Below are 26,346 nucleotides of genomic sequence, written 5' to 3'. Positions count from 1 at the left end.
ATTGACCAACTAAAGGAATACTCGTCATGTCGTCATGGGATCGGAAAACCATGGGCAACCAGGTCTACGCTTCTCTCTCGTGCCTTCTGAAAATTTCAAACTCTTCCCTCAATTCTGAACTGCATGGCTAATTCCGATGTCATCTAATCGATCTCGATCATCGTTATCTCTCATCCTTCGATTCCGACCACGTAACAGGTTTAAAATCGGACGTTCAACACGCCATATTAATTGATTATCGCCCAGGCCTAACTCTGGAGCTCAAAACGCGTCTGGAATTTTGGCCGCCTCCACCGGTCTTCGGGCCCACTGTGTCCAGTGCCACACTGGGTCGGGGCCGTGTCCGACAAGCTAGCCGGGTTTTGCTTGCATTACAGAGTTCCCCGACTTGAGACCAACTTGGAGGCTACCGCGAGTCGGTCATGGGATCTGCAGCCAGGTGCTCCGTCTCTCTCTCTCTCTCTCTGCTCTCTCTCTCTCTCTCTCTCTCTCTCTCTCTCTCTCTCTCTCTTCCCCCTGTAAAGGTTAAAGGAGCAGCCACGCCACTAGTAATTGATTCTGGATGCAACATTTCGATCGGCTCGTCGGATGTGGGAAACTCCAGGCGAGGAGGCGGAGGAGTGGAACCGGCGGCGCCTACATTAGTGTGCGCCAGCGAGCAACATGGGAACATCATGGAGAGTTTCGTCTCGGCTCACGAAGTGCACAGTGGGCTGATTCCGAAAGTCGTTGTCGTCGCTCTGTCTCCCTCGCACTCATACGGGACGCGTCAGGAGTGGGAGAAGGACGCTCGGAACCGAGGGGGTATGCGCTCTCTGAACCTGTGTACCGACTATTACGCTCTATTACGCCACAAATTAATCGGAATTTAGCTAAAAACGGCCTAAAACACACCAAAATTGAATTTTTTTTTGACAATTTCGGCTATTACGCGACTATTACGCGTATTATTACGCGTGCTATTACAGATAGAGTGAACCGACTATTACGCGAGTGCATACCCCCTAGCTCGGAACGAGTCTGCTGCAAATCAGGTCACCGCAGTCATCGCCATTCCCTTTCCCCCTTTTCGCGCGAAGACTGCCGCTGACTAACTGATGCGGGACATTGCAGTGCACTCCCCTGGAGACAGCAGACAGCCACCGGCATCTCGTCAGGAGCACGGGCTGGACCACGCACAGTGTGACGGATTCACCAGAAAAGGGACAAAATTAATAAACATGAAACCGTTTGATCAGTTTACACCCAAATTCGTATACCAGGGTTTTGAAGAGCGCTGAACAAGAATTTAGAATCAATATTGCTGTTCAAAGTGTTCTTTTCTAAATATCACACTAAAAAAAATATTTTGAAGTGTATATTTTCAAAATTTAGTCCACACACAATATTGAGGTCACTGAAGTCGAATATGAAAGTAGTTTTCATCAGGAGCACACAGTTTTGGCATAGCACGACGTACAATTTTACTTGCTGTAGTCGTTAGCTCTAGATGGATTTGAGGTTAGGAATCCCAAAAAAAATTTTTTTTCGGAGAATTCCCTTACTCTTGGGCGTGGCCATTAGTTTAGTAAAGTCAAACATTCATTTCATGGCGCCAGGGGTGTGGTGAACGTGTCTGAAAGCGTGAAAACGCCTCACCTTAGACAGCGACACGCTGCCATGTCCTATATTTAAATGCTCCCGGAGCGTCGGGTAGCGCATATTAGCGCCCAAACTAAACTTGTTCCTGTAGAGGAAGGTCTAATCTTCAAGTTAACACCAAAATTACCGCGGGACTCGGCGGGACTCGGTTTGAAACTCAAAGAGAAATTGCAACTTTTTATAACTTTTGTCGTTTTTTCTATCATATTGTATGGACGCGATTTTCAAGCGATGTTGAGGCAATAATGGCTGTTCTATACAGCCAAATTGAAGAGAATGAAACACCCTTTCCAGTACACTTCTCGGTTTGCTGCTAGCATGATTCGTTTGCCCTGTACGCAGTCTCAAATACGAGCAATGTTACACTGCTGGCGAGCTCGCCTCGGCAGCGCTCTCAAAGCGCTGATTTCGAAGCCACGGCTACGCTCTCCTGTTGGGAGCATCGACAAAATTCAAACGGCGTTTTGCAGATAAGTCTCTTGTCTACAACATGCGCTAGTCACTTTCTCTGTACCTCATACTTGAAAAAATGAATTTTGTCCCCGTTTTGGGGCATCCGTCACACTGTGCCACGGGCTGGCCTAGCGTCCATCCAATCGGCATTCACTTCAAACAATTGCGTCACAAACATTAAGAGGAGTGGTTGGTATTTTTTTAGGAAAATTATAGGAAAATTACCGCGGAAATTACTAAAAGAAATATTTTGAATTTTTAAAGCCAGTTGTAATTTTTTTGTCTTGACAAAGGCCACATAAGGTGGTTGGGCCGCCTTCACAAGTACCGTTCACTGTGCCCGCCCCACCCCGCCCCGCCAAGCCCCGCCACGCCCCGCCACGCCATGCCGCGGCCCATTTCCGCTAAAAGGCACTGGTATGAATTTGGCACGACGGTCGATGCTTTATTCGTGTGGTGGTCTTGCTTTTCATTTTTCCATACTTCCATTTCATCCTCCTCCGACTTCAGCCACCGGCAGCCAACGCACGGAGGGACAGAGAACTAGCGCCGGCGGCCAAAACTCCAGACGCGTTTTGAGCTCCAGAGTCGCTAAATGGGACTCGAACCGAACGTGTGACCCCACCAATGGATTGCTCTCTGCACGAGGAATCCATTGGTGGGGTCACACGTTCGGTTCGAGTCCCATTTAGCGACTCTGGAGCTCAAAACGCGTCTGGAGTTTGCGTCTCTCCAGGCGTCGCGCGGGGCGTCCACCAGGCCGTCGTCCGGGGCGGCCCGAGGGGCGGCCTCATACAAGCGATGGCGAGATACGGAATCGCTTACAGAGGACACTCTGGCCATGAAAGAAGCGCGACAGGGCTGACACCACAGCGACGCCTATCGCGGCCCGGATCAGCAGGCTTGCCAACGCCCAGACATTACAGTGCCGTGAAAAATAAATGGGCGGGAAAATAAAGCGTGTGTGTACACTGGGGTGGCCTCGCCCTCGGAGAGAGAGAGAGAGAGAGAGAGAGAGAGAGAGGGGGGGGCACAATAACACGGCGAGCGGCGAGGTGGGACGACGCGACGTGTCACACTGAACGAGTGCTGGAGCCTGGAAGCCAAGAAGAGTGGAGCAGTGGTGCCACCACACTGTTGGCGCGCCAAAAAATGCGGGGAGTGGGGCGCGGCGGCGAGGCGGCCGAACGAATTACGTCGCTATGACTCGCGGCGCGTCGCGCGAACCACGGCGGCCGCACAGTGGATTTGCCAGAAGACCGGTGGAGGCGGTCATAGTCCCGGATGCGTTTTGAGCCCCAGAGTCGCTGAATGGGACTCGAACCGAACGTGTGACCCCACCAATGGATTCCTCGTCCGGAGAGCAATCCATTGGTGGGGTCACACGTTCGGTTCGAGTCCCGTTTAGCGACTATGGAGCCCTAAACGCGTCTGGGATTTTACAAAATTTTCCCTAACATTCAGTGCGTGTCGCTGAGCCTGGCCTGGGCCTGTCATCGTGGCTGCATCCCAGCCAAGCTCCCACACCCTCACGCCAGAAATGTCAGAATGCATCATCTTTATCGGTCCCCGATGTGCCTCCGGGAAAGTCATAGTGCCACTACTGCGATTCATCCGAGGCGGCGGCGTCGGCCGAGAACACACAAAAAAGAGGCACCATGTTTCATTCGGGTGTGTTTTTCTGACGCTCCCCTCCTCGCATCTCCGTATGCGACCTCCGGCCCCGTAGGCGACCGTCGTAAGGCCTCGTATCATCATTGCCCGCCTGTCTGTCTGTCTGTCTGTCTGTCTGTTTGTCTGTCCGGCTGACTGTCTGGCTGTCTGTCTGTCTGTCTGTCCATCCGATCGGGAGGGCGACGGCGACGCAGTCAAGATCCTTGTCGGGATGCTGCAATCTGCAGAACTGCTTACAGTTGCAATAACACGAGTTATACCGCCAGTTCTTTCTCCCCTCGTCCCGCGCTGTGTTTTGTTTGGAGCAGCAGCCGACGGCTGCTTACAGTGTTGCCACTCATAGCTGCTTGTGCTCCCACATAAGTAGGCGAAAATTCCCGCGGTACACCAGTGTCGAAAGGGTTGCCAACCTCAGCCTGCCTCCTGGGACTGGGCAGTATTTTGGCTATTAACTGTCGGACACACTTGGTTAGTAGGCAGGCTGAGGTTGGCAACCCTTTCGACACCGGTGCATCGTGGGAATTTTTGCCTCCTTGTGTGGCAACACTGGTCAGGAGGTATTGAGCAGTGCATGTCAGTGTCCACGCGTCCTCTTCCTCTCTTTCTCTCTCTCTCTCTCTCTCTCTCTCTCTCTCTCTCTCTCTCTCCAGTGGCGGGTCTCCGACCGCAAGCACAACGTGGGACGGGAGGGATCGAACCACGCCGATACACGGCTCGGGCATCAATGCAGCCGTGGATGGGAGTGAGGCTATCTCCGTCGCACTCTCGCCGGGGTGAGCGCTGGAGACAGAGATAGAGCACGCAACGCTGCACTCAGCAGAGGAATCAGGTCGGAGGTTCTATTCCCGGCCGGAGCGAAGCGGAGGCTGCCCTCTGGGAGGCAGTACGCCGTCCATTACAATATGCGTCGAGGCTCTGAGGGCGTGAGAGAGAGAGAGAGAGAGAGAGAGAGAGAGAGAGAGAGAGAGAGAGAGAGAGAGAGAGAGAGAGAAGGGGGTTGTGTGCGCAGGAGACGTGTTGGTGTGACTTGCGTCTATGGAGAGTCACGTTTCCGATAACATAGTTGTAGAGTATGGTTGACGGGGCAAAAATTGCATCAGTAGTCTGGCCTCGCAAAACGGGTTCGGGTTCGAATCCCCGCCGCGGCGGCACGTGCCCGTACTTTTTTGCGTTTTATCACAACTTGGTCTTTCGCGAGGGGAAACCCGAGACTCGGTCCCTTTTGGGATGATCAAAACGGAACAGGAATACATCCTCACTTCACGGATACACCTAGCTCGCGAGAAATCAGCCGTAAAGTAAGGCCGATGTGGAGATTCTTGGCCGAGCGTTCTTGGGTGGCTAAAACGTTGGGATGTGCGAGGAAGGGAGCAGCGGAAGGCACCCGAGAGAGAGAGAGAGAGAGAGCGAGAGAGAGAGAGAGAGAGAGAGAGAGAGAGAGAGAGAGACTGCGACTGCGTGTAGGAAGGACGCGTCGAGCTGCATGGCGACGCTGAGAATTCTTTGCTGCGGCACGGCATGGCACGGCACTCAGCCCTGAAGAAGGGAAATGGCCGGAAAATTGAGCGGTGCGTCGGAAATTGTGCCTCAAATCAATGTTTATGTGAGCTGCGCGATACGCGCGGGCGGGGCGGCGGTCCCGATGCAGCACGCTGTACGGCGGGGAAAGGGGGCTGCGGCTAGAGGAAGAAATACGTGGGTAGTATGCGCTGGAATCCCTCTGCTTGTATCGCCAGAGAGTTTCCGACTATCAGGCAGGCAGCGATCTTGGAAGGTTTTCTGTCCCTCTGTGTGGCCCTGGTTATGTGAATCGGAGCGTTGACCGCAATGAGTCGGTTTTTGAAAAGTTTGATGACGTGACAGACTACCCCCACCCACTATAGTACACCCCCTCCACTGGTCAGCCTTCCGCGCGCTCCCGGTTGCACTTCCCCCTCCAGTGTACCATCTCCCCTCCCACTTGCCCTGTCTTGGTTGGTTGGGTCTTTGAGGGCAAGGTAAATGAAGGCCGTTCTTGATCTGTACAATTCTTTATTCGTTTTCATTTAAAAAAATAATTTACAAAATCTGGTATTTTGCACAAGAAATACGGGGAGTTGCTTGTGCCGATCGGGGTCCGCCAATATTGAACAAAGCAAGGGCAGCCTCATCTGTGATTTACTTTTTCCTTGACTGTGCCAACTGGTTTCACTTTCCTTTCAGTCAATAGACCCTCAAGCTATTGGAGGGATATGTACAGTGAACGCTACAATAAACGAATTTGAAAAAAAAAGGGTTAAAAAGCTCAAACATTTCAGCAAAGATAAGACAATATCTGTACAAATTAAAAAAATTAACATTCCATAATAATTTAAATATACATTTAAGCACCAGTCCAGTGCAACATTAGATTAAGTTCAAAGTGGCAACTTCTTGGGTTTTTAACTTTTCTAGGTGTATTGTACACATTACGTCATGCAGAAAAAAATAACGAATTGGTCTGGCAAAAAGGACGGATGGCAAATGCAAGGGGGAATAAGCTATTGTTATGATAAAGTTCATAAGGTGTTGGCCTAAGACTCTTAAAATAATCGGATCCATGGAACATAAAATCATGGCTTTCAATACATAGAAAAGGTAACTTAAAAAGCTATCAGTGAGATGATAGAAACAATGAATGAATCGTACCTGGGTGACATTTCATTGACAAGCTTATACAGTAACATTTTTCTCAGTGATATTTGTTTTTTGTAAGATTTCTAAACCATGGCTCATACTGGGTGAGACAAGGTAAACGTTATATGATAAAATTATTAATATCTCTGGCATTAACAAAACAAAAAGACTTAAAGGCACATGCATGACATTTGTTACGTGGCACATCCATACGCATTAAATAGGAATGCTTAGAGTACAACTCAAGTGCGTAACAAAGTTCAAATTAATATTATCTGCCTCAGACACAACATTCATACCACTTACTCAAAATGACTAGGATAGAAACAAATGTCCTTGCCAAAATACAAAGACTTCCATGACTTCTCCTTTCAACCCAAATACTGGATAAAAAGACAACAGCCCATCCCATAAAAATTTGAACTAGTTACAAACACAACCAATTAGCTAAAACATAAAATGCCACGCCCACTGCAGAAGTGCATTTTACAAGGCAGAATGTAAACATTGTGTTTGATACAGACTAGCAATAAATAACAGGCATACAAGGAACATTGCACAAGTTGTAGAATGAATGCGTGAACTTGGTCAACGCCAACATTTATAAATGCTATTTTTTGTAAAGTACATTAAATACTTTAAAGTAATTATAAGTAATATTATTTGACTATCCGTCACTTCAATTTACGTCTTTCTCAAGAATGACACGTCTGCACTCAAGGCTGGTCAAGCAAACCTGTACGGTTGCTTCAGAAACCAAAGACCTCGCACACCACCATGGAGGCTTTGCTCTAACTAGAGTCCAGTCACCTTTAGAAACAATTCACAAATTCCTAAATCACTGTCAGTCTTCGAAGCTGGGCAGCACTTCCTGTGTCTCAGCACTGTAAAGTCCAATGTTGTCCTCTCTGGGAAGGAGCCGCATGGAGGGCTCGTCCCACGCAGCCGGCGGCGCGGGGGCAGTCCGACGCCCCCGCCGCCCCCCGACCGCGGCAGCAGCAGCAGTGGTCCCTAGGCTCGATTCTAGCAATCGATCCTCTCGAAGCACTGCTGGCTGCCGGAGGGTCAACATCTCGACGTGTTGAGCGGTTTGAGAACTACCTCGGCCCTCGATATGATGAGGTCAGGGTCTGCAACAGGGAGTGAGAATCCAGGTCAGACAAGAACAGGAAACACAGCGTTCACCCCCCGAGACTTTAGACGTGATACCAGTAGAGGTACTATTGCCAACCCAAGGCGTTAGAACAAAATTTCAAGTTGCGACAGCGAGTCCACCCGTTGCCTTGCGACATCAACCAGAGGGGAATACTCCCCCTGACGGCCCAAACTCGCCATCAGTCGGACGTTGATTTTATGCCTGAGCTCCGCAAAGGCGAGATGACCAGCCTCAGCTCGCCCTCGGCCCAGCAGGCTGACCAGATTCGCTCCGTCTCTCTCGCACTCATGGGGCGCCCAGCAGGGGCGCGAAACCCGCGGGTTGGAATCAGTCTGGTAGAGCCGCACATGCAGCCCGGCCAAACGGCCGGCCCACCCTCCCGGCCACAAACCACGTCACGGCAAACGCGCCGATGCAACCCCACCCGCCCCACCGCTCAGTATGATACACCCCGTCACTAGCACGCCTCATATACCCCCTCCGCCAGGCGCGGCCAGGGCCTTGGCCCAGGCAACCCCTGGCGGCAGGCTGCCGTAGGCCCTAGACCCAAGCCCCAGGCCCAAGCCCCAGGCCGCCACGGTCGCCAATTTCATCACATTTCCTTGAATTTAGATCAGGCCGGCCGGCCATCCGACAGGAGGCCGAGCCGAACTTCCAGCCAGCCTCCGCCCCGCCCCGCCCCGCCCCGCCCCGCCCCGCACTGCTCCGCCTTCGTCAATATGCAAGGGCAGGAGCACATGGCCACGGGCAGCAAGGCCTCGCCGCGGCGGCAGGCATAGGGGCAGCACCAAGAGGAATAAACTGGAGCATGCTAGACAGGCACAGTGGGCCAGAAGACCGGTGGAGGCGGTCGAAACCCCGGACGCGTTTTGAGCTCCAGCGTGTCTAAATGGTACTCGAACCGAACGCGTGACCCCACCAATGGATTCCTCGTTCGGAGAGCAATCAATTGGTGGGGTCACACGCTCGGTTCGAGTCCCAGTTAGCGACTCTGGGGCTCAAAACGCGTCCGGGATTTCGACCGCCTCCACCGGTCTTCTGGGACCCCACGAGAAAACCGACGTGTCTTCCTCATGGCGTAAGACGCTAGCAAGGCCGCAGAGAGACTCACCATTGTTGTTCCGTATTCTATTGAGGACGCCGCCCCCGCTGCCGATGATGGTGGTCATGGGGGGCCCCATGGGGGGCGGCATGCCCTGCCCCTTGGGGGGCCCCATGGGGACGACGGTGCCCCCCGCGGGGTCCTCGTGGGCGCGGACTTGTCTCCGCGGGTCGTCGGGGTGCATGGTGGTGTGGTGGGGGGCGTGTCCGAGCGTGGCGTAGCCCATGGGGTAGTGGGGGCTCTGCGCCGTGGGGTGGCCCATGGGGTGGGCCATGGGGTGCATCATGGGGTGCCCCATGGGCGGGGCCGCGCCGCCGACGGGGGCGCCGAGGGACCGCGCCGCGGCGGCCGCGCCCACGGCGGGCGGGTGCTGGCGGGCCAGCGTGCCCTGCTGCTGTGCCTGCTGCTGCTGCTGGCCCTCCCGGATGCCGACGACGGACGAGTTGGGCGACGTGGCCGTCACCAGGATGCCGAACTGGTCCTCCTCGCCCGGCGTCACCGGCTGCCGCTTCAGCGAGCCCACCACCACCTGCTGGGGGGACGGAGGACCGGGCCGTAGTCACGGTTATAGCACAGCGGAACGAAAAAGTGAAGCGAAACGGAGAGAAATAAAACGAAATAAAGTGAAATTTAACAAAATAAAGAGAGGCAAAACAAAACAATCTGAATTGAAATCATAGAAACATAGTGAAATAAAACGAAAATAAAGTTAAAGGAACAATACTCTGCAAATCCAAGTGTGGGCGACAGTCTCACACTCTTTAGCGTGAACCAAAATGTCTCACTCTTACAATTGTCAGAAAACCGGTGGAGGCGGCCAAAATTCTTGACACGTTTCGAGGTCCGGACCCGCTAAATGGGACTCGGACCGAACGTGTGACCCCACCACTGGATTGCTCTCTGAACGAGGAATCCATTAAAGGGGTCACACGTTCGGTTCGAGTCCCATTTAGCGACTCTGGAGCTCAAGACGCGTGTGGAGTTTTGGCCGTCTCCACCGGTTTTCTGGCCCACTGTGTCACGGGTCACGAGTGAAAGAAAGTTGAGACTGTATCACACTTGGACGTACACTGCGGTAAGAGAAGTAGAGAGAAGGAGGACACGAACCTGGCTGCCGCGCACCGCCTCCCGGAAGTCGTCCCTGCGCCGGGCCTCCTCGGCCTCGCGGGCCGCCTCGCGCCGCCGCCGGCACACCACCAGGGTGACGGCCAGCGCCACGGCGGCCAGGATGAGCACGGCGCAGGCCACGAGCGCCCCCAGCACCACGGCCACGGGGGCCGTCTGGTGGGCGATGCCCGCGCCGCTCGACCCGGACGCCAGCGGGTCCACCGGGTGCGGGCTCAGCATGTTGCCGCGCAGCTCTGCGGCAAAAACGCGCGTCAGTGTCGCCACACAGGAGCCCAAACCCCCACGATGCACCAGGGTTGCCAACCTCAGCCTGCCTACCAGATGCCCGGAAAGGGCTCAGAGGGCAGACTGAGGTTGGCAACCCTATCGACACTGGCGTACAGTGCGGTGAAGGTGGCCAAAACTCTAGACGCGTTTTGAGCTGCAGCGTCGCTAAATGGGACTCAAAACGAACGTGTGACCCCACCAACGGATTCCTCGTTCGGAGAGCAATCCATTGGCGGGGTCACACGTTCGGTTCGAGTCCCATGTAGCGACTCTGGAGCTGAAAACGCGTCTGAAGTTTTGTCCGCCTCCACCGGCCTTCTGGCCCACTGTGCTGCGCCTCGTACTCACCGACGCCGTTGATGAGCTCCGCGCTGTGCGGCGCCACTGCGAAGAGCCGCACCGGCGGCTCGCTGCTGCCCTTGTCGTTGACGGCGAAGAGCATGATCTCGTACCGCCGCCCCGGCTCCAGCTTGTTCGACTCCAGCGTCCAGGAGGGTTCTCCAGCCGTCAAGCGCAGAATAGGCTGAAAAAAATAAAAACAAAACCGTAAAGCATTTCTTTTCATTAAATTAAGATAAGATCTTAAATATTCTGTAAAAAAAAATGTTTGTAGCGGGATTTGAACCCGGAGTTGCGTGGAATCGAACGACGCTGCCGGCGGCTCCTGCAATATAATAGAGCGGCAAATGCATTCGCTCGCAGATTTCAGCCCGCCGGCCTCCTCCTCCCCTTCCACCGCCCGCTGCCAACCCTACAAAACGCACACACATGCCGTTTCTCCCCCACCGCCACGCCACTGCCAACCGCGGCCTGGCCACAGTGTCCCTGCGCGTTATCGCACTCATACATAGGCCGAGGGTGGCAGGCCTGCGTCTGGGACTCCGTCTGGAAGGCACGGCTTGGCCCAGGCTAGGCTGCCACACAGTGGGCCAGAAGACCGGCGCAGGCGGCCAAAACTTCAGACGCGTTTTGAGCTCCAGAGTCGCTAAATGGGACTTGAACCGAGCGTGTGACCACACCAATGGAATCCTCGTTCAAAGAGCAATCCATTGGTGGGGTCACACGTTCGCTTCGAGTCGCATAAGCGACTCTAGAGCTTGAAACGCGTAGGATTTTGACCGCCTCCACCGGTTTTCTGGCCCACTGTGCGCCGCAGACTTCCTTGCAAAACTTCCCCTCCCCTCCTGCGCTTCTCGTCCACCCCTTCCCCACCCCTCATCCTCCCGACCAGCTCTTTTTCCTCCCCTCCCGCGCTTCTCCCCCTTCCTCCCCTGCACCCCCTCCTATTCGCCGTCTCTCTCTGTTTGACCAGCCAAGGGACGCTACGTGCCTGACCTTACGCCCTAAATGAGTTTTGGACAAGGCGGGTAGAAAGGGGAAGGGAGGGGGGCGGGGAGTGACGCGTGCGCGAAGTTGCCGGCGAGAGGGACAGGAGTTAGGCGTCCTGAAGGTTGCCTACGTTTTCAAATGGGCAAAGCATGTTGCAAGTTTATTTCGGGGGCTTTGACGCGACCGCCTGAATATACACCAGGGGCCGCCCTCCGTGCCTCCGTACCCGAACAACGCACAGTAGGCCAGAAGACCGGTGGAGGCGGCCAAAATTTCAGACGCGTTTCGAGCTCCAGAGTCGCTAAACAGGCCTGGAACCGAACGTGTGACCCCACCAATGGATTGCTCTCCGAACAAGGAAGCCATTAGCGGGGTCACACGTTCGATTCGAGTCCTATTTAGCGACTCTGAAGCTCACAACACGTCCGAAATTAAGCCTGCCTCCACCGGTCTTCTGTCTCCCTCGCACTCATGGGGCGTCCCGTACGGGTGCGAGAGAGACAGAGCGACGAAAGCGGCTCTCGGAATCAGTCCGCAGGTGACCTGCCATAACTGGCGGCTCCGCCATCTTCCCGCCCCAATAAAAACTTTGCCCGCTTTCCAGCCCACAAACCCGAGGCAAGGCCCACACTCACCCCAAATTCCGGCCGAAACAACCATTTTTTTTCTTTTTTTCCACGATCGCGCCACGCGCTTTCCACGCGGCTCCCACTCTGCGGCCTGTCTACAAAGCCCTCCTTGACCCCAATTTTTTCCCTTTCTCTGCAACGGGACATCTCACAGTTGTTGCCTTAAGCGAGGAGCCACGAGAAAGCGTTCAGGGTCAGAATCAACAACAACCCCCCCCCCTTTTCCCCTCCTCCAATCCTCTCAAGAGCGCATCTCGGCCGGAAAGAACGCTCAAGCCTAAAGCTAAGCCGACCAATAAAAACTTTCCGCGTGATATTACACCCCGCAACGGTTTGCTTTCCCGCTGCTGTTGCAACTTCTTCCGCTACTGCGTGTGTTTTTTCGTACCCCCCCCCTCTCTCTCACTCTCTCTCTCTCTCACTCTCTCTCTCTCTCTCTCTCTCTCTCTCTCTCTCTCTCTCTCTCTCTCTCTCTCACTCACTCTCTCTCTCTCTCTCTCTCTCTCTCTCACTCTCTCTCTCTCTCTCTCTCTCTCTCTCTCTCTCTCTCTCTCTCTCTCTCTCTCTCTCTCTCTCTCTCTCTCTCCCTCACTCACTCTCTCTCTCTCTCCGAATTCGCTCCTTGTTCTTCCCTATTCAGTCTATTCATCCGAGCGTCGCGCTCTGAGGGGTCGCCCCGCTGCAGCGACCGCAGAAGTGCAGCAAGCTGACGCCCCGCGGGCTTACAGACAGACAGACAGACAGACAGACAGACAGACAGACAGACAGACAGACAGACAGACATGCGGGCCGTCCCCTGATGGTAAAACACGGCTACAGTAAGACAGCGACGCGCAGACGAACACACAACCAAAGAGCAACGGCACGTCAACAATCACAAGGATGAGAAATGCCGCGAGCAAAAAGCAAAAGTGGGTCTTTTGTCGAAAGCGGACAAACCACCGGTATGAGAAATGCTGCAAAGTGAAGCTGTTGTCGTGCCGTGACCTGGAAACGCCCTGGAAAAGCCGCTGGAAAAAGTCCTGGAAAAGCCTGGAAAAGGAGGGCAGGTCGAGAGAGCGCCGTAACGACGGATGAAGGCATCACAGATGCATGCGGCTGCTCTGCCAACGCGCATCAAACGGCCGCTACACTGCAAGAAAAAGTGTGGATAGTACAACAAAAGTACAATAAAAACTGTGCAATAAAAGTACAACAGGGGCTGTAGAAAGTACAACGAGAATTGTACAAACCACAACCAACCCTGGACTGCCCAGCACTCGTCATGCCGGTTCCGTTGTACTTCACACTAAATGTCATGGGACTTTTTTTGTCCCACGGTTTATGCAATTTTAAGCACATCCGACGCTGATACAATTTTGTTCCCGTCTGGTGACACATTTTGTCCGGCGCCAGCTGCAACTTGTACTTTCACTAGACAGTTTGTCCCGCCTGGCGGACACAAAATTGCATCACCACCGGATGTGCTTAAAATTGCATAAACCGTGGGACAAAAAAAGTCCCATGACATTTAGTGTGTTTGTACAACAATTGTTGTACTTGAAAAGTACACTAAATTCCTGATAAAAAATTTGCCAGAAATTTGTGTACTTTCGTTGTGGTTATTTTCTGCAGTGTAAGTAGTCGAAGCGGACAGACAGGCCACTCTAAAGCGGAAATGAAAAATGGTGGGAACAGTTTAGAGGTGTGCTGCTTAATTTGATCATCGAACAGCATTCTCAATTTTCGCGGTCAACGTTTTGACCTGCTGTCTACGATAGTCTTGGAACGTTTTCAGTTAAACTAGACACTTCTTTCAAGTAGTGAAAATACGAAAAAAATTAATTGAAAAAATTGTTATTTAAATTGAAGAGTAATTTTCCCTTTCCCGCCATGATTGCAGTACGAAGCCACGACATGCAATGCTTTCGTGGGTGGTCGAAACGTAATGGCACAAAACTGTCCGACTCAAGACAAGACACCCCCCCCCCCTTTTGACCTTTGAGGAGTGGAAAGGGGGGGGGGAGAGGACGAGGAGAACTTGCCAAGGCGGCCAAGCCAAGCCGGACCTAACAGGCGTGGGTACACTGGACACCTGTCCAGCCTGCATCACTAAATCATTTCCCTCAGCAAGTCGGAATCAGACGGCTTCGCCCTGGCTTGGTCCTCCCACTGGGTTCCAGTCGTTTCGGCACCGCAGGAGGAAGTTCTGCTCGCAAACTAGTCCACCACTCAACGTGGCGCTAGACGCCACTAGACTGGCAGTTACAACAAGAACAACAACAAAAAAGGAGAAATTTTCACATTTAAAAGCACTCTACAAACTGAAGTGTGTACTCAGTATGCATCTACAGATGCATACTTATAAGTACACACCTACAGATGCATACCTAGCTGAGTACACATCTACAGATGCATACCTGTTAAGTATGCATCTGTAGGTGCATACTTGGCAAGTATGCATTAGTAGGTGTGTACTTGTCACCGTATAAATGCCCAGTATCAAGTACACATCTACAGATGCATACTTGGCTGAGTACACATCTACAGATGCATACGTGCCAAGTATGCATCTGTAGATGTGTACTCAGCTTGGTATGCATCTGTAAGTGTGTACTTATAAGTATGCACCTGTAGATGCATACTGAGTACACACTTCAGTTTGTAGAGCACCCTCCCCCCCCCAAAAAAAGGTGACTGTCTTTATGCACTTGCCGGAGATAAATAGAATTCCTCTGTCGAAGCCACTGCCAAGGACGAGGACCCTAAAGCCAAAGACTCATTTTTCAAAGTATTCAAAAATTTGGTGCCATGCGGAAAATGTGCGGAACGCATTTTTGAAAGCAGAACGCATGCATTGAATCCCCTGCTTCTCCATTGTTTTCATTTTCACCTCACCGATGAGTCAGATAATACAGTCTGCCATTGCGAACTACGCTCCCCCCCCCCCTCTTTCGACTGAGCAAAAGGGGAGGGGGGAGGGGCGTTTGATAAATGTGCCGGCATGCGAGCAGTCCCGTGTTCGTCCGACAGTGCGACAGTGTGCCGTCGATGGAGACACATCGAAAGCACGCGGCGAGAGTCGTCGCTCTGTCCCTCTCGCACCTGGACGGGGCGCTTGCAGGTGCGAGGGAGACGGAGTGACGAAAACGATCCTCGGAACCAGTGTGGCAGACGAAACCGTATAACGCCCCTATTGCGTATTGCGGGGGCGACATCGGCCGGCCATCAAACTGCGGGCCGGGCCGGGAGACGAGCCATCCTGGCGGGCAGCGCGGACAGGGCCAGGTGGAGTGCCGGGACAAAGCAACAACGAAACGACGCAACAACAAAAGAATCACAGATTTATCAAAATTAGGGAGATTTTCGGTCGGAGTTCACTGAACGCCGAAGAAAAATGTGGGGTTGCATTCTCTATCATGACCGGTGAACCAACCGCTCGCTCAGGTCTGCGGGAAGGGTCAAAAAGACTGAAACCTTTTTTAGCTGTAAAGTTACTGTTTACACACTAAATGTCATGGGACTTTTTTTGTCCCACGGTTTATGCAATTTTAAGCACATCCGGTGGTGATGCAATTTTGTGTCCGCCAGGCGGGACAAATTGTCTAGTGAAAGTACAAGTTGCAGCTGGCGCCGGACAAAATGTGTCACCAGACGGGAACAAAATTGTATCAGCGTCGGATGTGCTTAAAATTGCATAAACCGTGGGACAAAAAAAGTCCAATGACATTTAGTGTGTACTCAAATCGACTAACTCTACAATAGTTTCAGCTCTTCTGCCTGAGCACGAGAGTGAAAATTTTGAAAGGAGGTCTGTTATTTTACTTGTCACGGAGAAAACCAATGTAACTTTTCGTGGATTTGACTTAACGACTTTGACTGTTTTACAGCGTAGGAACCAGGCAGCCACTAATTGAAATCCGAAGTTTGCAGTGTAGCCCGCTGTTGCTCCCCGTTAGGCTGAGCGATGCTTACCTGTCCTCTGGAGGCACTGGCGTCCCTCAGCTCCTGACCGGCCGTTCCGTGTCCCGGGGGCGAGCCGGAGCCGGAGCCCGCGCCGGACCCGGCGCCAGCACCGGAACCGGAACCGGAACCGGATCCGTGCTCCCCGAGGTCGTGTTCCTTGGCGAGGCCGGGCGGGCCGGGCAGGCCGGGCAGGTGGCCCGTGATCTCGTTGCTCTTGTCGTCGTCCCAGGCGAACGGCTCCTCGTCCAGGGCCTCGAACACCTCGAGCAGGAAGTGCTGGCGGAGGCCGCCGTCGGCGCCCGCCACGCACTTGACTTGCACCTCGGCGGCCGCGCCGCCCGCGCCGCCCGACGAAGGGGAAGTCCGGTTCCACACGGAGCACGCCTCCGGGGGCTGCGGGGACCCTGCAACAGGGAGGAGGGAAGTGTCAGCAGACAAATTGGCCACGTGGCGGGGCGGGGCGGGGCGGGGCGGGGCGGGGCGGGGCGGGGCCACTTTGAAGGGGTAACTTTATCGGTCGCAACTTCGGGCCGCCCCGGCCCGGCCCGCCCCCAGCATGTTTGCACCACTGTTTTGGTATGCGGTCGCGATCGGGTCGCTGCGAAAACAGAGGGGAGGGGGGCGAGAACGAGACGAGTCTCCAAGTAAAGGGAATGGCCAATAGGAAGGTGGACAGGACCCACAGTGGGCCAGAAGACCGGTGGAGGCGGCCAAAAATCCAGACGCGTTTTGAGCTCCAGAGTCACCCAATGGGACTCGAACCGAACGAGTGACCCTACCAATGGATTGCTCTCCGAACGAGGAATCCATTGGTGGAGTCACACGTTCGGTTCGAGGCCCATGAAGCGACTCTGAAGCTCAAAACGCGTCTCGAGTTTTGGCCGCCTCCACCGGTCTTCTGGCCCACTGTGCGGTGGACCTTCGGCAGATGCTGGATAGGTGGCGGGGTGTAGAGTAAACAGGTGGCGGGACGCGCAGAACAGGTGGTGGGGGCGGGAGGAGGTAGCCCTGGAGGGAGGGGGGGGGGCAGACAGAGGGAAAGGAAAGGAAAGGGTTCGAGCGAGCACAAAGAAAACACATTAAAACAAACCCATTTAAATTTCAAATAGCCCGCGCCGCCGTGCCGCGCACAGCCATTGTGTGCGTGTTGCGACGTCGGCGTCCTCAAGGGGCCGTGCCGCGTCGTGCCGTGCCGCGCCGTGCCGTGCCGTGCCGTGCCGTGCCGTGCCGTGCCATGCCGTGCCGCGCACAGAAAGCGCTCCCGCCACAGCCTCAGCGGATTTGGCGGTAGGCTCCTCGGGTCACAGACCACTATAGCCGAATGGCAGCCAAAAAGCAGCGCCCAAAGTGATCGAGCAACTCTCCCTTAAACTTGTATTTTTAAAAGTTTTTTTTTTTAGGGGGGAGGAAGGAAAAGATGTTCGGACCAAGCAGTAGCACAGCCATACCTGGTGATTCTCATGTTGCGTGCCAACCTCACAACAACAACTCTCTCACTCGCCACACAAACACACCCCTCCGCTTTTCTCTCTCTCTCTCTCTCTCTCTCTCTCTCTCTCTCTCTCTCTCACTCTCTCTCCTGACGGATGGCGCCGCACCCATTAGGGTGTGGGTACCATGGTACTCCCTGGTACTCAGGCCAACAGGGATACGGTTATATATTTGACGACGTCACACCCGCCGTGTTCACCGCACCGCCACCAACATCGCCACCACCATCATCAGCAGCAACAGCAGCCTCAGCAGCGCCGGGACCGCCAAGCTGCAACTTTATGGCCGCTGTTTCTCTCTATGACACTTCAGCTCGATGAACTCCTTCGCCTCCGCGGAGCGCGCACAGAGGGCCAGAAGACCGGTGGAGTCGGCCGAAACTCTAGACGCGTTTTGAGCTCCAGAGTCGCTAAACAGGACTCCAACAGAACGTGTGACCCCACCAATGGGTTGCTCTTCGAACGAGGAATCCATTGGTGGGGTCACACGTTCGGTTCAAACGAAAATTTTAACGAAATGTTTTAGGACTGCACTTTTTACACCCGGGTTGCGTGCAACAGTGAGCCTCACTCGTTGCCTCAGGCCTCACTCGCCGGGCTGCCTGTCTCTGCGTACTTCGGCAGCGAAGTAATTTCCCCCCGCCGGGCCGCTCAGAGCCGACACGGCACTGAGTCCAAATAAAATGCATTCTACCGCACACCCCCATGTACACAGAGAGAGAGAGAGAGAGAGAGAGAGAGAGAGAGAGAGAGAGAGAGAGAGAGAGAGAGAGAGAGAGAGAGAGAGAGAGAGAGAGAGAGAGAGCGAGCTTGCCAACACAGCCGCGCCAGGCTCCAGCTCACACGTGTGATGCACGCTCGCCCCCTCCTTGAAGTAGAGAGAGTGCTCCGTCGCTCTGTCTCCCTCGCACCGCTACGGAGCGGGCCGCGAGTGCGAGAGAGACGGGCTGTGTTAATAACACCTGCAGCTTATCGTGGGGGCATCGGAGCGGCGCCCGGCGCGGCAGCATCCACGCGCCTTGCAGTCTCAGTCTTTCAGATCGCCGCTTCAAACGAACCACCCTTCCTCCGCAGCCCCGGGTTCAAAACCCGCCCGACCCAAAGGATTTTTTTTCTCTTCTCTCCTCTCTTTTCAGTGAAAACTTTTCATTTTGTTTTCTATATTTTATTCCGGGCGTTTGGTATGCATGCATTTTGTCTGACGGGGGGAACGGCTGGGGGGAAAAAAGGGGGTGGGGGAGCTTAATTTGAAGTCAGCCAAGTCCGACTAATGTAAGACGGGCCCGCCTCGCACCGACACCGACGCAACACACAGACGACAAAAACTCACGCCTGCACACACTCATATTCTCTAACGCACGCTGGCACGCACATACACCATCTTCGCTCTCTCTCTCTCTCTCTCTCTCTCTCTCTCTCCCTCTCTCTCTCTCTCTCTCTCCCCCCCCACACACACAAACACACACACGCGTCTGTCACGCGCGCGGGTCACCACCGCACAGAGGTCGAAAGGCACGCGTGCGCACACGCACAAACACACACACACACACACGCACAAACACACACACACGCACACACGCACACACACACACACACGCACACACACACACACACGCACACACCGCAGCCACCACTACACGGAGACACGAGCACATGATGAATGTCCCATCGCCGCGGCGGGCAGGCAGGCAGGCAGCTCGCGACACGGAGCCACACTTCTCCAAGGACGGCAGGACTGACACACCTCCCTCAGGAGGAGGAGGGAGGGGGGGAAAAGGGGGCGAAGAATAAGGAGAGAGCAAGAGAGACGAGTAGCGAGGGAAGAGGAAGAGGAAGGAAGAGCGAGGAGGACAAAGTGAAAGGGGCAAAAGAGAGGGGGCAAGGCGCCTGCCGCGTAGGCAGCCACGCAGGCTGGGCGCACGGCAGCGCCGCGGTTTGCCTACGCGGCGTTCCGCAGGCGCGCGCAGAGGGCGCGGCTAAAAGTCTTGACGCGTTTTGAGCTCCAGAGTCGCTAAACAGGACTCGGACCGAACGTGTGACCCCACCAACGGATTCCTCGTTCGGAGGGCAATCCATTGGTCGGGTCACACGTTCGATTCGAGTCTTGCTTAGCGACTCTGGAGCTCAAAAACGCGTCTGGGGTTTCTGCCCGCCTCCGCCGGTCTTCTGGCCCACTGTGAGCGGATTACAGTGTAGGGGTGTACTTACTAGCGGCGACCACGTGCACGTAGCAGGGCGTGCTCTGGCGGCCGATGCGGTTGGACGCCCAGCAGCCCAGCGTGCCGAAGTCGGCGTCCGCGTTGGGCGTGTACACCAGGTAGGACACGGTGCCGTTGGACAGCACCTTGTGCTGCGGCACGGCCGTCACGTCGCGGCTCCGGTTGAAGGTCCACGAGAAGCGGACGTCCTCCACGGGCTCGGCCAGCACCTCGCAGCGCACCTCCACCGGCTGGGCCTTGATGGCGCCCATGCGCCGGTTCACGAAGCCCTCCCGGCACCGCGGGGAGTCTGCGGGGACAGAGGGAGGCACACCGTCAGCACAACAACAGCAGCTACAACAACAACAACGACAAAAACAAAAAAAATAAAAAAAACACAATTTTTGGAAAAACCACAACAAAAATTTGAAAAAAAAACAACAACAAAATTTAAAAAAAATAGTTTTTAAAAAACAAGAAAAATTTATATTAAACCAGATTTCGAAACAAAAAACCTACACAGAAGAAACAAATTAACAAAAAAACACACATGTTTCTTTCTTAAAAATAACGCAGAAACAAATTTTTCGTTTCATTTGTGTGGAAAGGAGGAAAGTGAGGGACGGGGATTTTTCACGGCCTTCGTCGCGGCGACCGTCGTCTTCGACCGCGAGCCCTGCCCGGCCCTGTCCGGCGGCGGCCTTGCCAGCAGACTGATTCCGAGAGTCGTTCTCGTCGCTCTGTCTCTCTCGCGCCTCTTCGGGACGCCCCATGAGTGCGAGAGAGGCAGAGCGACGAAGACGACTCTCGGCATCAGTCTGCTGGCCTTGCCTGGCCGTGCCTGTCCTTGCCCTGGCCAGAAAGGCATCCACTAATTATTGGCCCCGAGACGTGCGAAAAGCCGGCGGGGCGAGGCGGCATTGACTTGGAAATGAGTCGGACAGGAGCAAGGGAGAATCTCGGTTGATGAGAAATTGCTTCGCTTCCGCGAAGCGCAATCACGGCTTGACGGACGCCATGATGGCGGTACACTGGGAGACGCCGGGCACGGGGGCACATTAGAGGATACGCTGGAGGACACACTGCACAGTGGGCCAGAAGACCGGCGGAGGCGGCCAAAACTCTAGACACGTTTTTAGTTCTAGAGTCGCTAAATGGGACTCAAACCGAACGTGTGACCCCACCAATAGATTGCTCTCCGAACGAGGAATTCATTGGTGGGGTCACACGTTCGGTGCGAGTCGTGTCTAGCGACTCTGGAGCTCAAAACGCGTCTAGAGTTTGGGCCGCCTCCAGGTCTTCTGGCCCACTGTGCCCGGCGAGCTGCGAGATGCGAAAGCTGGGATTCACAGCGAGCCTCGCCCCAGACCGCTTGCGGGAATCAGGCTGATTGTTTGCACACCCTTTACCCTTTTCCCCGGGGTGACCCGCAGTGTGGACGCCCTGGTTACAATGCGGTGCAAGCACCAGGCGCGCGGACCATTGACCCCCGCCTCGCACGAATCTTAACTGGTTTCTTTCTATTTTTTTTGTCTCCGGAATCAAGTGCTAACATCGGATTTCTTTGCCCCTTCCCCCTCTCTCACTTTTCCCTGGTGGAAAAGAACACACCCTCGCACGCTGCACGCGTAAGGGGAAAAATGTATTTGCAGTGATGTAGGCGCGCGCAACAACAATATACATTCAAAAGCTTTCAATCAACGATCTCTCTCTGAACAAAAGCGAGCTCGGCGTGAGGGGAATGCATGTCCCCCCCCTCTCTCCCTCCCTCCCTCTCTCTCTCTCTCTCTCTCTCTCTCTCCTCTCTCTCCCCTCTCTCTCTCTTCCCTTGTTGCTTCTCTGCATGCTGTGCGGCCTGAATGGCCTGGCCGGCCGCCGGACAAGACGCGCCCACGCGACAAAAAAGAGAAAAGAAAAACACACACAGGCATACGCTTCGAAACCCTGGACGCGTTTTGAGCTCCAGAGTCGCTAAATGGGACTCGAACCAAACGTGTGACCCCACCAATGGATGGCTCTCCGAACGAGGAATCCATTGGTGGGGTCACACGTTCGATTCGAGTCTTGTTTAGCGACTGGAGCTCAAAACACGTCTGGAGTTTGGGCCGCCTGCGCCGGCCTTCTGGCCCACTGTGTCGTTCCTGGCCTTGTCCTGCCACAACCCGGGCGGGCAGGGCATCCTTGGCCTTCTCAGGCACGCCGGGCTGGCCGAGGGGCGACACGCACACCGCAAAGTTTTGAGGCGCTTCGTCTGGCTGGCACCGCAGAGACGAGCGGCGCTCCCCAGCGGCCGCCCCGCCCCGCCCCTCTGCGCACACTCTCGCGTGCGGCCCAGGAGGAAAAGAACCCCTCGCGGGCATCGGGCCATTGGCTCCCCCTCGCCGTGCGCCGTCGCTCTGTCTCTCTCGCACCGCCGCGGAGCGCCCCGTGAGTGCGAGAGAGACAGAGCGACCAGCGCGGCCAGGCACGTCCCGACCGGACCGTAGCGAGCCTAGCCGCCAGCGAGCCGCAGCCCTGCCGTCTTTCTTGGACAAACTCATCAACATTTTGGCGAGTTCCTCCCAGAAAACGAATCACTCCGCTGCAGCGCGGCGCCGCGACCCTCCGCAGCCGTGCGAGGGGGATGCCCTCTGTAAACTCCTGTGCAAACTACCGGCAAGAGAGAGAGAGAGAGAGAGAGAGAGAGGAGAGAGAGAGAGAGAGAGAGAGAGAGAGAGAGAGAGAGAGAGAGAGAGGCCAAACGAGGTAATGAGATGACACTTGTTCCCCCAGTGTCGGCTCACCCCTGCGCCCCTTTCGCACGACCACCGATCGGGCGGCATAAAATCTGCATGCGAAAAAGGCCAGCGGGAAACAATAGTTCAGCTCGCAGGAAAAACATAAAACCGACGTTTGATTAGCCCCCGCTATTGACTCGTTTATGGCTGAGTCTCACAGTGGGCCAGAAGACCGGTGGCGGTGGCCAAAACTCTAGACGCGTTTTGAGCTCCAGAGTCGCTAAACAGGACTCGAACCGAACGTGTGACCCCACCAACGGATTCCTCGTTCGAAGAGCAATCCATTGGTGGGGTCACACGTTCGGTTCGAGTCCTGTTTAGTGACTCTGGAGCTCGAAACGCGTCCGGGGTTTCGGCCGACTCCACCGGTCTTCTGGCCCACCGCGGGTGCGAGAGAGACAGAGCGACGGAATGAGTCGGCTGTACTCACACTGCACGGTGATCTTGAGCGGGTCGGACCGGCCCGAGCCCTCACTGTTGGCGGCTGCACAGGTGTACTCGCCCGCCGACGACGGCGACAGGTTCCTCACGACGAAGGTGCGCTTGCCCGCCGCGTCGGGGCCGTCCTGGCGCAGCAGGTGTTGCTGCAACAAACAACACAAACAACACCGTCAGACAAAGAGAACCAGAAAACCATGGTTTACAATGACGAGGCTGTGGATGAAGGGAGGGAGGCGAGAAATTTCAATATGAAAGAGGTCACTTTTCAAACTGAACAGTGACTTTTTCACAGCGTCAGCATTTCGCAAGATGACAACACGGCGAGTTTTTGATGTTTGTTGGATGTGAGCGATCGTCTTTGGACGCCGCGGTGGAGGCAACCAAAATTTTGGGCGCGGTTTGAGCTCCAGAGTCGCTGAATGGGCGACTCAAACCGTGCGAGTGATCTCACCGATGGATTCGTCGTTCGGAGAGCAATCCATTGGGGTTCACACGCTCGGTTCGTGTCCCATTTAGCGACTCTGGAGCTCAAAACGCGTCCGGGTTTTTGGCCGCCTCCACCGGTCTTCTGGCCCACTGTGTCGGATCGGCCATAGGCTGATGGGATGCCGGGGTCTGCCGGGATGGATGTGCGGCGGGGGGGCTCAAAAAGCGGCCGGGCCCGGCACCCTTTAGCCTATTTTGTCTTTAAAAAAACTGGAGAGTCAAAAACAAAAATTGGGCCGGCCAAAAAAAACCCGAGGTTGGCCCTGGGAACTTTTGGGAGAAAAAGGAAGGGATTTTGGGGAAAAAAGAGAGGGCAAAAAGGGGAAGAAAAGGAAAGGGAAAAGAAAGAAGAGGGGGACGAACGAAGAGAAAGAAAATAAAAACAAAAAAAGCGGGGTTTGGGAAATAGGAAAAAGGAGATTTTATAAAAAAATGAGGAGAATGATGAGCCAGGGATTTTTGAAAGTTAGGAGAATAGCGGTTAAGCTGAATTTGATTATTTTAAAATGAGGTTTTAGCTGTTTACGTTTGCCCGGGTTTTGGGGGACCTTTCGGGAAAGACGCGCTGAACGAATGGACCACGCAATAGTTTTTAAATTTGGGTTGGGAGGGTTTTCACCCGGGGTCCTACAAACCCCGCAGGCAGGCCCCCAACACCCGAACGGAAACCGTGGCCCTACTTTTTACCCCAAACCCTTCTTTGGAGCAACCGCCTTTCCCTTCACAGCGCGCTTTTTACAAAAAACACCCACACACACCAAAACAAAACCCAACAACCAAACCACAATAAAAAAAAAGGAAAAGCAGCCTTTTCCGGAAATTTTCGGGTTTTATTTTTTGGCCCGGGGGTTTATTGGGTTTTCCCCTCATTTTAAAGAAAAGTTTACAAAAATTTTGAAAAAATTTTCCCCAAAAAACCCCGAAACTGTGTTTTTTTGTTTTAGTTTTTTCTTTCTTTCTTTGTGGGGTAATCTGAGTCAACGTTTTCAATTTTTGGGAAAAAGGGCCCAACCGGGCAAAAATTTTTGCCGGTAAAGGCTTTAACCCCTTTGTTTTTTTAAAGTAAAAAAACAGGCAAACGGGGGGCCCGGGAACGGTCCCGGGTTTTTTTGCCTGGGACTGGGGAAGGGGGGAAGGGGGGGCCCGGGGGAAGGAAAAAAAGCCCAGGAAGGGAGTGAGGAAGGAAGGGGGGGGAGGGAAAAAAGGGGGGAGTGGAGAGAGAGGGAGGGGGAGGAGAGAGGGGAGAGGGGAGAGAGAGAGAGAGAGGGGGGGGAAAAGAGAGAGAGAGAGAGAGAGAGAGAGAGAGAAAGAGAGAGAGAGAGAGAGAGAAGGGGGTGAGCGGGGTGAGCAGCAGGCACTCGGAGTGTGACGGATATGGTGCACGTGAGCGGGAAGCCCAAGCGGACCCGCACGCTGCCAGCAGCCTGCCAGCGGGCACACCCTAAGTACTCACTCGATATATTTTTTATATTCTGTGTGTCGCGCCCCGAGGTTGTCAACCCTGATCTACCACTCTCTGCGTCGCCACGCTGCCACGCACACACACACACAAACACACGCACACACGGACACGCTGGCACGTACTTGACCTAACACCCTTCTTGGGAGGCAAAGGCACGCAAACCTTACTCCCTTACCCACTGCGCAGACATACACACACACACACACACACACACACACACACACACACACACACACACACACATATATACATACACACACACAGAGGAAAAAGACACGGCCTGGCCGGATGGTTACAGTATGTGAGTTGTGTGCTTTGTACGGATTTCAAACTGGACTCGCAGCATCACTGTAACACAGACGACGAACGTTTCCACAAAAATACGAAAATATTGCCCAACCGGCCATGTCAAGAGTCCTGTGTTTTAGTTGTCGTCTTCTCGAAACGTTTTTTTCTTTTTCTTTTGTGGTGGGGTGACATTTTTGAGAGCAACGCGAAGATACAAATCTGGGCGCGAAAAACAGGCAGAGGCCCAAAGCGGCGGGAAAAAGGGGACAAGGGTTAACCGCAGAGGGAAACCGAGCCGGGCTTGCCAACTTGCGCGCAGAAAAGTCTTTGCTCATTGAAAAGTATTCTCACGTACGCGAAAAGTGGGGGGCGGGGCGGAGGCAAGGGAGAAAATCTAGAAGCAAACTCCTCGGCGGGGCCCGGGAAGTGGCAAACGGCACGAAAACTGAGGAGGAGGAGGGGGAAGGGGGAGACCCCTGCATTCTGATTTCGACAAGCCGCGGCAATGTGACAAGAAGTATCTGCAGCGGAAACGACTCAAAGTGGCGCCGAATCCAAGCACACTCTAAAAGTCTTGCAGTGGAACCAGATTACGGTGAAAGTTCTCCAGATTATGCTAAAACTTTTCCAGATTATGGTGAAAATTCTCCACATTGTGATGAAAATTTTCCAGATTGTGGTGAAAATTCGCCAGATTATGGTGAAAATTTTTCAGATTATGGTGAAATTTCTCCAGATTAAGACGAAAATTCTCCACATTGTGATGAAAATTTTCCAGATTATGGTGAAAATTCTCCAGATTGTGATGGAGATTCTCCAGATTAGGGTGAAAATTCTCGATAGTATGGCGGTGCAGCTGATGGAAGACGTAAAGGACTTGCAGCTGGGATGAAGCGTAGAGCTGCGCTTCGGTTTTAAGAGTGGCATGTTTTTAAATCGGATCTCGCCCCAGCGAAGCCAGAAAGAGGGACACCTCTCCCTCCTGCATTCAACCAGCTCTGAAAAGACACGTGCACCGGTAAATATTTCCATTTCGTTTTTCACTTTCCCGTCTCGCTCCGTTTCGTATGGATTAGAAAAAAGAAGCATACCTCTCCTTTTTTCAGAAGATGGAGTGAGCGAACGAGGCAGAGATTCGAGATATCGACACGATATCCATTCATCTTCCAGTTTGCTTTTTTTTTTTCTGTTGTATTTTTTTTTCTTTTTCTCGGCAGTCAAAATG

General features: G+C 54.0%; 2 protein-coding genes across 2 annotated transcripts in view; both read right to left on the bottom strand.

Moving 5' to 3' along the window:
• Positions 1-5,782: 5,782 nt before the first annotated feature.
• On the bottom strand, positions 5,783-8,952 carry LOC117644498. Its single transcript, XM_034384020.1, has 2 exons — positions 8,691-8,952; positions 5,783-7,553 (listed from the first exon to the last, which is right to left on the bottom strand). Exons 1-2 carry the CDS (start codon positions 8,941-8,943, stop codon positions 7,489-7,491), a joined length of 318 nt encoding a protein of 105 aa, XP_034239911.1. The 5' UTR covers positions 8,944-8,952; the 3' UTR covers positions 5,783-7,488.
• A 782-nt stretch (positions 8,953-9,734) lies between these two features.
• The window catches only part of LOC117644655 (neural cell adhesion molecule 1-like), a 50,936-nt gene continuing 34,324 nt past the window's right edge, over positions 9,735-26,346 (bottom strand). The window contains exons 2-6 of the mRNA XM_034384267.1: positions 22,875-23,028; positions 19,678-19,977; positions 15,989-16,383; positions 10,425-10,599; positions 9,735-10,042 (exon numbers count right to left, since the gene is read on the bottom strand). Coding sequence (XP_034240158.1) covers positions 9,735-10,042; positions 10,425-10,599; positions 15,989-16,383; positions 19,678-19,977; positions 22,875-23,028 — 1,332 coding nt within the window. The remainder of the gene's footprint in view (positions 10,043-10,424; positions 10,600-15,988; positions 16,384-19,677; positions 19,978-22,874; positions 23,029-26,346) is intronic.

The sequence above is a fragment of the Thrips palmi genome, unplaced genomic scaffold, assembly GCF_012932325.1.
Source record: "Thrips palmi isolate BJ-2018 unplaced genomic scaffold, TpBJ-2018v1 HiC_scaffold_18, whole genome shotgun sequence".
In the NCBI taxonomy this organism is placed as follows: domain Eukaryota; kingdom Metazoa; phylum Arthropoda; class Insecta; order Thysanoptera; family Thripidae; genus Thrips; species Thrips palmi.
Note: the sequence above shows the minus strand (reverse complement) of the source record. Positions and strands in the feature narration are given on the sequence as shown.